The sequence below is a fragment of the Microtus pennsylvanicus genome, chromosome 5 (assembly GCF_037038515.1).
Source record: "Microtus pennsylvanicus isolate mMicPen1 chromosome 5, mMicPen1.hap1, whole genome shotgun sequence".
Lineage (NCBI taxonomy): Eukaryota > Metazoa > Chordata > Mammalia > Rodentia > Cricetidae > Microtus > Microtus pennsylvanicus.
The window spans coordinates 111,997-124,706 of NC_134583.1; the positions used below are offsets into that span (position 1 = coordinate 111,997).

Sequence of the window (12,710 nt, forward strand, 5' to 3'; positions counted from 1 at the left end):
TTTCAAAGTTAGCAAACTAATATTTACACAATCCCACTACTTCATCTACAGAGATTTGATCCAGAGCATATATCATATTCAGCTGTCATCAATTCATAAAGGGAAAAAAAGCTCTTTTGTGTGATAACACGCCATTTCTTAGCCATTTGTTTTTCTTTTTTTTTCCCCCTTTAATTAAAAATAGATGGGAAAGACTCACAAGGTTCAACTCAGGAATCATCATTAGGAATTTTTTTTTCAAAAGTGGAGAATGTAAATACATTCATTTTGAGGCTTGCATCCCTAAGTGGGAAGCCGGAGTGAACTATTGGGAACACTGTCGACAGCCCAAAGAGAAGCTGAGGGAAACAGAGAAGACAGAATGCTAGGAAGCTGCATAAGCTTATCAGTGCCCCCAATCAGCAGGAAGTAGCCTGGAAAACAATGTTCACATTCCCAAAAAGTGGATTATTGATGTTTTTCTTTCTTTAGAGAGTTGATTAGAAGTTGTTATGGATAATCATCAGGAAGAAAGCTAAACAAAGGAGATTAGATTCAGTTTTGGTTTGGTTTTTTTTTTTTTTTTTGATAAAAAGGGAAAGTGCTATGAAACAATGGGCTGGAGAAAAACCTCTGTCAACAATTGGGTTTACACACAGATCTACATGTGATAAAATGTAACATGTAGCATCATAGTGACACGTTCACTTAAGCATCTTTCGGGACATAGTTGAGTCTTGCTACTCAATTAACTTCTTCCTGAATAAACAGTTTAAGAAGAAACTTCAGCTGTAGGCATTTGTTGAAGGGTGTTCAGAGGAACCCTAGGCTCCCACATGTGATTTCCTGGAGAGTCCTAGACAGGATTTCCACAGACAGCCATTACTAACAGCTGGATTTTATTGTGGTCTGCCAAGCAGTAAAAGGCATCTTTAATAGATAGTTATCATTATAGAATGTGTATGTAAGATCACATCCCTAAAACTACCCACTCCCATTAAAGATGTAACAGGTACCATATAAATCCTGGATAACATTTCATAGCCTGTTATTCAAATGCTCTGCAATCAAAAGATTCTCCTAAGCACCTCTGGAGGGATTTTAATTACCTGCAGTGCATGAAAGAAACAACTATGTGTGGACACCACCCTCTCTTTGGAAATACCTCCAGAGGTACTTAGGAGAGTCTTTTTTAATTAATTAATTAACTTAAAATTTCCACCTCCTCCCATCCTCCCATTTCCCTCTCACTCCCCCCACCCCCTTCCCCTCACTCTCTAGTCCTAAGAGAAGTCAGGGTGCCCTGCCTTATGGGAAGTCTAAGCCCCCCCCCCATCCAGGTCTAGGAAGGTATGCATCCAAACAGACTAGGCTCCCAAAAAGCCAGTACATGCAGTAGAATCAAAATCCAGTGTCATTATCATTGGCTTCTCAGTCCGCCCTCATTGTCAGCCACATTCAGAGAGTCGGGTTTGATCACATGCTTGTTCAGACCCACCCAGTCCTGCAGGCCTTGGTGAACTCCCAATAGATCAGTCCCACCATCTCCATGGGTGGATGCACCCCTTGCCTTCCTGACTTCCTTGCTCATGTACTCCCTCCTTCTGCTATTCATCTGGGCTTTGGGAGCTCAGTCCAATTCTCCAGTGTGGGTCTCTGTCTCTATCTCCATCCCTCGCCAGATGAAGGTTCTATGGTGATATGCAAGATATTCATCAGTATGGCTATGGGAGAAGGCCAGTTCAGGCACTCTCTCCTCTGCTGCCCATGGACCTAGTTGGGGAAATCCCCTTGGACTCCTGAGAACCCGTCCAGAGCCAAGACTCTTGCCAACCCTAAAATGGCTCCCTTAGTTAAGATATCTTCTTCCCTGCTCCCATAGCCACCCTTCCTCCATCCCAACCATCCCTTTCCCTCAAGCTCTCCCCCATCCTCCCCTTCTCCCTTCTCTCTCCCCCCAACCCACCCCCCCTGCTCCCAACTTTTGCCCGGCGAGGATAACTATGTGTTTTTCTTTGGGTTCACCTTCTTATTTAGCTTCTCTAGGATCAGGAACTATAGACTCAATGTCCTTTGTTTATGGCTAGAATCCACTTATGAGTGAGTACATACCATATTCCTCTTCTGGGGTCTGGGTTATCTCACTCAGTATAGTGTTTTCTATTTACATCCATTTGCATGCAAAATTCAAGCTGTCATTGTTTTTTACTGCTAAGTAGAACTCTAAAGTGTATATGTGCCACACCTTCTTTATCCATTCTTCTATTGATTGCAGAGCATTTGAATAACAGGCTATAAAATGTTATCCAGGATTTATATGGTACCTGTTACATCTTTAATGGGAGCAGGTAGTTTTAGGGATGTGATCCTACATATACATACTATAATGACAACTATCTATCAATCATTTAAATAAATTATGTTATATTTTCCTTTTACAAAAAAAAATAAAGAAAAACTTCCCTCCCATACAGATAAGCCCTTCTTCAATCTCTCATTAGAAAACAAACATGTTTTGAAGGAATAACAATACAATAAAACAAAACAAAAACTAATGCGTAGGAATAGGACAAAACAAAGGAAAAGAACCAAAGAAAAAAGAAAGACAAATGACAAGGATATGGAAGCAGAGACACACTCATTAAACAGTTAGGAATCCCATAAAAACACTAAACAGGAAGATTATATATATATATATATATATATATATATATATATATGCAAAAGACCTATGATATTTAAAAGAATATTCATATATATATTAAAAAGAATATGTGTGTGTGTGTGTGTGTGTGTGTGTGTAGACAGGGCTTTTATGTGCAACAGTCCTGGCTGTTCTAGAACTCACTTTGTAGACCAGGCTAGCTTCAAACTCATTGAGATCTGCCTGCCTCTGTCTCCCAAGTGCTGGAATTAAAGCCTTGAGCCACCACCACCCAGAGATAAAATTTTTAAAAAGAAAAAAGAAAGCCCTGGCACATTATGAAACAAGAAACATCCAAAGATCTCACTGAGTTTGCTTTCTGTTGGCCATCTATTTCTGGGCATACAGCCTACCCTTAAGAGTAGTTAAGAAGGGGAAACAATTTTTCAGTCTTTCTTTCTTGTTGATTGCCTTGGCGGGCTACTTAGTCTAGGGTTAGTAGCCCGCCTGGCAGTTCAGTTATTCCAGGGTCACGGAGAGGCACTACCTGGAAGATATGGGCTAGGAGACAGGAAGAAGGCCATGCAAAGTTTGTCAGAGCCTCCCTTTATTAGGGATGAGATACAACTTTTTATAGGGTAAGGAGTTGGGGGATGGGCACAGGGTTCTGGGCTCTTGCCGCGTGGTTCACGTTGGTCACATGGTCCTCGTTGGTCACGTAGGCAGGAGGTTATCTTCGGTCAGGTCACTGTAGGCCTGGAACTTGACACACCTAGCTCCCTAGATAGTTTGGAATGTGGGGTGGGTTCCGCTAACAGATAGCTCTCATTAACAGCCAATTTGGGTGTGGGGTAGGCTTTGTCAATAGAGCGATTCCTAACACAATTAGGGGTGTGGGGTTCTCTGCAGACTCCCCAGGGTGATGGTTCCTGTAATGATTTTAGGAGGAAATTGGCTCCTGACACTTTCTCTGTGTTTTTTTTTTGAATAGTAAATGCCAGCAATATTGCAAAACACAATTCAGCTTGATTTTCTCTTAACCTATAACAAAATTATACTTAGGTTGCATATTTTGGAAATAATAGCACAGTAATAATGTTATGTGTCTCTAGAGCACACCATATAATGAGCTATGCTCCATCAGTTTATCTTGTTACTGGAGTGATGTTCACATTGGGAAATTATGTAAGAGACAGTTAAGAAGTTACATGTTTCCTTTTGCAATTAACAAGCATCTGTCAAGATACAGTGAGATAGTTTATCCATTCATTCATTTTTTTGCCAAAAAGGATTCTATCTATTCTATCTTCACTATTCTATCAAGTGAAGTGCTTTTTTTCTATCACACTTGCATTTGTAAGACAATTTGCTCAAAGTAACTGACCTTGTGAAGCAAAGATCTTTCTGTCCTATGTCACAGTAAAATTACCATAGGAAGTGAATCTAAACTAAAATAAGTATAATCTAGTATTCTGCTGCAAATATTTGCTACAGTATTATGGGGAGTGGTAAGAATGTAACAATCTAAAGTAGTCATGTAAAGGTATTTTTATAAAAGGAACTAATTTACAAGTATTTTATAAGATGTTCTTCAGTTAAAATAATGCTTTTCCTTCCACTCACAGGGCCCCATCAATTTGGACTCAGCACCATTCCAATACTGATAGCCAATATCCAGACTTTTTCTCATCTACTTTGATTGTCCTGATCCATAGAGTCTTCATGGCTTTCTTCACTTCCGCATTTCTCAGGGAGTAGATGACAGGGTTGAGGAGGGGAGTTATCACTGTGTAGAACACAGCTACCATCTTGTCTATAGGCAGTGTAGCAGAAGGTCTCATGTAGATGAAAACACAGGGACCAAAGAACAATATAACTACAGTGACATGGGACCCACAGGTGGAAAGGGCTTTGCACCGCCCCTCAGAGCTTTGAGTCCTCAGATGAAACAAGATAACCACATAGGATGCTAAGAGGACCACAAAACTGATCACAGACAGTGTTCCCCCATTGGCAACAATTAGCAGACCGATGAGGAAAGTGTCTGAGCAGGCAAGTTTAAGCACAGGAAGCAAGTCACAGAAATAATGGTCAATGACATTGGGGCCACAGTAAGGTAAGTCGAAGATAAGAAGGATCTGGGCAAAGGAATGCACAAAGCCTCCCATCCACTCTGTTCCCACAAGGACGGCACACACCTGTCTGTTCATGATACTGGTGTAGTGCAGGGGCTTGCAGATGGCCACATAGCGGTCATAGGCCATCACCGTGAGCAGGAAAATCTCAGCGCCACCAAAAAAATGCATGAAGAAAAGCTGTGTCATGCAGCCCCATACAGATATGGATTTCTTCTGAGCTAGGAGATCAAAGATGAGTTTGGGCACTGTTGTAGAGGAGTAGCAGATCTCCACAAAGGAGAGGCAGCCAAGAAAGAAGTACATGGGAGATTCAAGACTTCTGCTGGCTGCGACAGTGACCACCATGAGGAGATTCCCAAGAACAATGGCTGTGTACAAGAGCAGAAATATCACAAAGCAAACTCTCTGTACCTCTTGACTGGGAGAGAGTCCCAGAAAAATGAACTCAGTTACATTGTGTATGTTAGCCATGAGGGAGCAAGTTGGGTGGTATGATCTGAAATGATACAAAAGACAACATAAAATAATTAAATTTTTAATAAAATCCTTTGCAGGAAACCTGTGAACTAAGCATTTAAAATTGAGTAGGAGTTAATAATAGAAAGAAGAGTGTACCAAAGAGATAAAGTGTTAACGCATTGTGTATGACTGGAATTCTGGAGAGAATAGCTAAATGTAAAGCTGTGGGAAAAGAGTACCCCTGACATAAGAAGGGGTGTAGTAACTTCAGACTTCACCTATAGTCAATGAGCAATAATCAAGGATATGTCAGCTGAGGAGCATAGACTTATTTGCAGAGAGTGGAGTCAAAGAGGGAAAACCAACTAAAAACTCAATAAATCCACTTATTTTACAACATGGGGCATCCAGGATAGGATAATCGTCACATCCAAGGTAGATGCTTTTCTAGTACTTTTGAACATCTTTATACAGATTTTCTTCTTTGCCTTTCTCCGAGCTCATTTTCATTTATTGGTGTGCAGCGGGGCTGGTATTCAACCTCTTAAATACTCATTAGTGTCTTCAGAAGACATGTCGATGGTGTGGTCCTTGACACACCACACCCCTTAGAGAGACCACAATCCTGTACACAGTCATAGTCTGTGATCTTCATTCTGCTTCTCCTTCGAATTCTCACTTTATATAGTTGTTTACTTGATGACATCACCATAGTTTCACCCATGCACAATTTTCTTCTTTGAGGGCATGCTCATTTCCTCTAAATCTGTGCCCCCATGTGAGTAGCCTGACATCGTTTTTCTAGTGTCCACTGATGCTCTGGGGCAGCATTTCCTAGAAACAGCTATCTATCTCCTCAGGAAATCACCCAGACTGCCACTAACTGACTTGAAACTATCCTGGTACTTGCTAAACTTTGTCCAAAGTAGTTGAGGACTTTATGCATCCATAGAGTCTCTCCTACAGCAAGATCCAGGGTACCTGACAATAGGAGCCAGATAACTTCCAATCATATCACAAAGATTCGCCTCCTTAGTTCACTACAGGCCCAAAGGGACACCCTAGTAGAAACACAGAAGTAAAAGAGGGTAAACACCAAAAAGTCCATTCATGGTAGAAGGCACTGCTCACAAGATGGGCTCACACATTCAGGTTTTCTCACGTGTCAACTGTGTGATATCTAGAAAGTTCTTTAACTTCTTAGACGCTACGTTGCCAAACAATACCATGCAGATAACACATGCTTCAGGGATTGAGGCCCTAGATAAGTGCCACTCCCAATCCCCTGGTACAAGTTAAGCTATCATCATATGACTTCTTGTGCCACATCCATAGGTTCTTACAGACAATGGTCTTTCTTATCTCATGACATTTTGAAATGACAGCACTTATCACAATCACACTGAATCATAATTATTTATGTAGTCATCTGTCTAGCTATAGTGTGAGCTTCCTTAAGGTAGAGACTATTTCTTTCTCACTACTTCATTGCTAGTATGTTATATATCGCATGGCACCACTCCCTTTTCTTTCAAAGTACACTAAGTAACCACACGTGAAAGAAACCCATGAACAAAAAACTAAAGTCACACCAGAGTTCTTCTGAGTTTGCTGCTCTGACTATACATATGCAAAAGTCTGAATTCACACTGTTTCTTGGTGAGCCAATAGATAAACACTAAGCCAATTATAACCTACCCCTACTTCCCTGAAATAGCAGAATACATCTGCTCCTCTTTCAGTTTTAGACTTGGAGATACAGAAAATATGTATAAAGACTCAACTCTACCTGATTTTTAAGTAAAAGAAAAGTAGACTTACCTCCCAGATGTTCCATAGAAAACTGATCAGTCAGACAGCCCAGCATTAAGTTCATGTTGCCTAAATGACACCGAGGGAGAAGGCATGATCAGGTGAGAGGAAGGAGTTCCCCAGAGATCTGTAGTCTCTTCCCTTCCAAATAAGACAGAATGCCTCATGGGAAGCAGAACCTCAAAAAGCTCTATAGAAAACATTAGATAGAGGGAAATACAAAGCAGTTGAATTTATCCAGTGTTCACAGAACACTGACCCATGAGGGTCTGTTAATAGGTGATAATTCACATACCCATCATAAGTTTAATCTGGTGGCTTCGAATAAAATGACACTAATGATTAGGAAATATACATACCAGCAAATTTAAAAAAGACAAACATTTCCACAGAACTAGGAACATTTGGAGAGAAGACAGTGGCTTGAACTTTTACATAACTGGAAATCTTGCAATGTGATCAGGCATATGGACTACCTTTGTTAGGTCTTAGGTTTGTTTTTTGTTGTCTTATACAAGTAAGTTATGGAAAAGGAGAATTTATGGGTGTAAACAATTTCTTTAATCTATAATTTACCATTACATGGATGACTGATGTCAGAAGTTCTTCTGTCTATTTGTTGCTTTTATTGGTTAATGAATAAATCTCTTTATTCATTATCTGTTTAGTTATAGGTTAATGAATAAGCCTGTGGCTTAGCAGAATAGAGAAAGGTGGGAATGCCAAGCAGATAGAGGAGGAAAGAAGCCAGAGTCAGGTGAGAAGCCTTGTAGTAGAAGCAGGAGACAGATGTCTCTGCTGGAGCCCACCAAAACTTTTCCAGTAGGCCACAACCTTGTGGTGATGCAGAGATTAATGGAAATGTGTTATTTTAGTATATAAGGGCTAGCTAGAAAATACAACTAAGCTATTGTCCAAACAGTATTGCAAATAATATAGTTTTTGCATGATTATTTTGGGTCTGAGTGGCCTGGAACAAATGAACAGTCTCCAACAACAAATGACATTTTGCTTTCTGATTCAAATGCAGATACCTTAGAAAGAATGTTTGAAGAAGTAGAGAAAGTTTTGCCTAAATGGGATTACAAATTGCTCCTGAAAAAAATGCAAAGAGGAGATTCTACCAATTACCTACCTTATAAAAGTTTATAGAAAATTATAACACAAAATGTTCAAATTAGGAGAGACCTATTACAGACTCTTAATGACTTTCAAAGATTGTTTGGAAACATTTTCAATCTATTACCCACTGTTGGCATAACACCTGATATAATAATTCATTTAAACAAAACCTTAGATGGTGACAAAGACTTAAATAGTCCCAGGAAATTGATATTTTATTTTATTTTATTTTTTTTTTGCATTACTTGGGTTTTATTTTTTTTTCTTTTTTTTTTAAATTTATTTATTTATTAAAGATTTCTGTCTCTTCCCCGCCACCGCCTCCCATTTCCCTCCCCCTCCCCCAATTAAGTCTCCCCCCCAGCCCGAAAAGCAATCAGGGTTCCCTGTCCTGTGGGAAGTCCAAGGAACCCCCACCTCCATCCAGGTCTAGTAGGTTGAGCATCCAAACTGCCTAGGCTCCCACAAAGCCAGTGCGTGCAGTAGGATCAGAAACCCATTGCCATTGTTCTTGAGTTCTCAGTAGTCCTCATTGTCCGCTATGTTCAGAGAGTCCGGTTTTATCCCAGGCTTTTCCAGACCCAGGCCAGCTGGCCTTGGTGAGTTCCCAATAGAACATCCCCATTGTCTCAATAAATGGGACCTCCTGAGATTGAGAAGCTTCTGTAAAGCAAAGGACACTGTCACTAAGACACAAAGGCAACCCACCAACTGGGAGAAGATCTTCACCAACCCCGCAACTGACAAAGGTCTGATCTCCAAAATATATAAAGAACTCAGGAAACTAGACGGTAAAAGGCTAATCAACCCAATTATAAAATGGGGCATTGAGCTGAACAGAGAATTCTCAACAGAAGAACTTCAAATGGCCAAAAGACACTTAAGGTCATGCTCAACTTCCTTAGCGATCAGGGAAATGCAAATCAAGACAACTTTAAGATACCATCTTACACCTGTCAGAATGGCTAAAATCAAAAATACCAATGATAGCCTTTGTTGGAGAGGTTGTGGAGAAAGGGGTACACTCATCCATTGCTGGTGGGAATGCAAACTTGTGCAACCACTTTGGAAGGCAGTATGGCGGTTTCTCAGGAAATTCGGGATCAACTTACCCCTGGACCCAGCAATACCACTCTTGGGAATATACCCAAGAGAGGCCTTATCATACAACAAAAGTATATGCTCTACAATGTTCATAGCAGCATTGTTTGTGATAGCCAGAACCTGGAAACAACCTAGATGCCCTTCAATGGCAGAATGGATGAAGAAAGTATGGAATTTATACATATTAGAGTACTACTCAGCAATAAAAAACAAGGACTTCTTGAATTTTGCATACAAATGGATGGAAATAGAAAACACTATCCTGAGTGAGGTAAGCCAGACCCAAAAAGAGGAACATGGGATGTACTCACTCATATTTGGTTTCTAGCCATAAACCAAGGACAATGAGCTTATAATTAGTGATCCTAGAGAAGCTAAATAAGGAGAACCCAAAGAAAAACATATAGGCATCCTCCTGAATATTAACCTTCAGCAAGCGATGAAAGGAGAAAGAGACAGAGACCTAAATTGGAGCACAGGACTGAAATCTCAAGGTCCAAATCAGGAGCAGAAAGAGAGAGAGCACGAGCATGGAACTCAGGACCGCGAGGGGTGCACCCACACATTGAAATTGATATTTTATACTGAGAAAGAGTTGACTTGGGTTGAAGAGAAATTATAGAAGGCACATGTGGTCAAGGTGAATCCAAATCTTAATTGCATTCTAGTCATATTACCTTCCAGAATTTCCCCTACAGTAATTTTAATGCAGAGCGAAGGTATTATCTTAGAATGGATATTTTTACCACATAAATCAAGAGAAAATTAAAAACTTATGTGGTAAAGGCCTCTGAATTATATAATTAATAAAAGTAAAATTCACACTTTATCAACTAGCAGGAATAGACCCAGAAAAGATTATAAAGTCCCTTTTACTACTGATGAAATTAAAATTTATGGGAAGGCAATAAACGCTGGCAAAGAGCTTGCACAATTTTTTAGGAAAGGTTAATAGCAATTATCCCAAAGGTGACAGAATTAACCTTATAAAAAGAACTACTTGGATTCTTCCCCACATTGTACATGACACACCATTAACTGGAGCCTATACATTTTGTACTGATGCAAATAAATAAAAAAAAAGTTACAAATCCAAAGACTTAAGTAAGGTGGAACAAAGCCCTTATAATTCTGTCCAAGTTTGTCACACTTGGACTAATCAGATTCTTTAGATATATAGAGATTGTATTCCACATAGATAGGCAATCTTCAGTCACTTCAAAGATCTGTAGAATATGGCACTTAAATAACTTAGGTTTCTGTTGACGTGAGACACGATTACTAGTGTTATCACCAATCTATTCCTGAGAGAATGTTGGGCACTGAAGACACTCCACTTGAAGCTTGTTTTCTTCTTGGCAAAACTGGCCTTTGGGCAAAGAACTGCCACTGACCACTGACAAAATGCATGGTGTCTAAGCAGGACAAGCAGGATATAAGAGAAAAGACTGCCAAACCTTGCCAAGACAGCGTAAGACAATTCTGAAATATTTCCTGCCTCTGAAAATGGTCTGTCAGTTACTCTAGGCCTTAGCCAAAGTTGGTTGCTCCAACACTGCAAATGAGACTTTGGATGATTGCCCAGGTAGCCAGTTGTCTTTTTCATTTATTGCACATTTTGGAAGTTGCTTGATTGTATTTCCTGTTTACTCAAGTAATATCATTTCCCTTCTCAGGTCTTTGATGGGGTTGAAGACTAGATAGTTGTAGTTACTTTCCTCTCATGACTTGGCCAAGCCATTTCTCACACAAGACTTAGACTCCTTAGGATAGGATAATTATTGAAACATTTAGCATATGTTTCTTGCTTGATATTGTTTGTGCTGGTTGTAATTCTAATTTTTATACTTGAAATATGTTCTTATTGTATATAATTTTATATTAGGCTTGTAACTCTCTTATTTAAACAAAAGGGGAAGATGCTGTTGGAACTCTTTCAGCCAACATAGCCTTTAAGATACAAGCCCACTTGGGCATGGTCTCTTACAGTATAAATGCAGTTGTGAAGTTTGTGTGCCCTCACTCTTTCTCTCTAGGCTGCTCTGCTCCTCTATTCAGTTCCTGTTCCCCACCCATACAGAGAACTATGATCTGCAAGGTTACTCCTCAATAAAGTGTCATTTATTATACTCAGTTCTGAGCTAGTGTGGGACTACTTTATACCACACATCTTCACCAACCCTTCTTTGTCTTATATATTAGAAATATGACCAATGTCCAGCAACATAATACCTTTTATTTACTGTAATGTATTCATGCAGTGGCACACCACTCAATAAAGAAAATAACAAATTATTGTAATCCATAGTACAAATGAGTTTCAAAGACATTAAAATCAGTGAAAAAGTTCCAATATAAAGAGAGAAACCATCATCCAAGTATTTCTGTGTATACAACAAGATGCTAAACTAACACCTAATGATAGAAATTAGAGCAGCCACCGCTGTTGGGTGAGGAGGAGGTGGTATACATGAAAGTACACAAGATAACGCACATGTCTTCTCTTAGATTTCAGGAAAACAGTGTGTAAATTTGTCAATAATCAATGGATTGCATTCTTAAGATCTTTAAATTTCACTGGATATAAATTCTGTATCAATTGAATACTACCGTTGTGAATGAAACTTCAGCACTCATCTCGGGACAGGAACTAAACTTGGAAAAGAAAGGCTTGATGACGGACAAACATGAGAGAGAATGTTTCTACGCTGAATTGTTTACTTCTTCACAACTCTCTTATTTTAGATTCTCTTTCTTGCAACCCAAACTGAATCTAAATGACATTTAAATATCTGAAGCTATACTTTCTGAATGATTAACTACTATTCCATTAACATCATAGAGTTGCTTTGAAGATTTTAAGAAGTAATATGAATGTGAAAGGCCTTGAAATATGCAAAAGCTATTTACTCACATAGAATTCATATCAATCACTCCGATAAAATTTTCAAGTAGAGATTTGGGACATTCCCATGGAGTTCATAAAGCTGATTATCTTTTAAACAAGATAATATATTAATGCCATTTTAATATCTATGGTTCAATTAAGGCAACTGCTAAGAAAATTCTTCCCTGATTCTTGGTATTTTCATATCTGCCCCAATCCTCTTCCAAATGGTAAATACTATTAGCATCACCTTGATGTCTTTATTCATCATATAGCTTAGTTCCTGTTATATATGACTTGCCATGTAAGGTTACCTGGAAAGAACACAGATGTAGAGGGTAAGGAAAAGGTTGATGATTCAGTACTGTCAGCCTAGGAAATATATGTGGAAAATCAGGAAAGGTACCCTAAGAGTACCTCCAAAATTGCAAGTGTGAAACAAGGTGAAATATGAACTTTTGTCATTAGATGCCAAGTTCCTTTCACATCCCAGAGTATGCTAACATTAGGGAGAAATGTCACAAAACTGGCAGGGTAGGATTTCATTTGTAAATTAAGATTCCCA

The 12,710-nt window shown here is 39.2% G+C and overlaps 1 protein-coding gene across 1 annotated transcript; it reads right to left on the minus strand.

The window, feature by feature from the left end:
* Window positions 1-4,266: 4,266 nt before the first annotated feature.
* LOC142850678 (olfactory receptor 4X2-like) lies at window positions 4,267-5,232 on the minus strand. Its single transcript, XM_075974602.1, has one exon. It carries the CDS (start codon window positions 5,230-5,232, stop codon window positions 4,267-4,269), a length of 966 nt encoding a protein of 321 aa, XP_075830717.1.
* Between the last annotated feature and the right edge of the window lie 7,478 nt (window positions 5,233-12,710).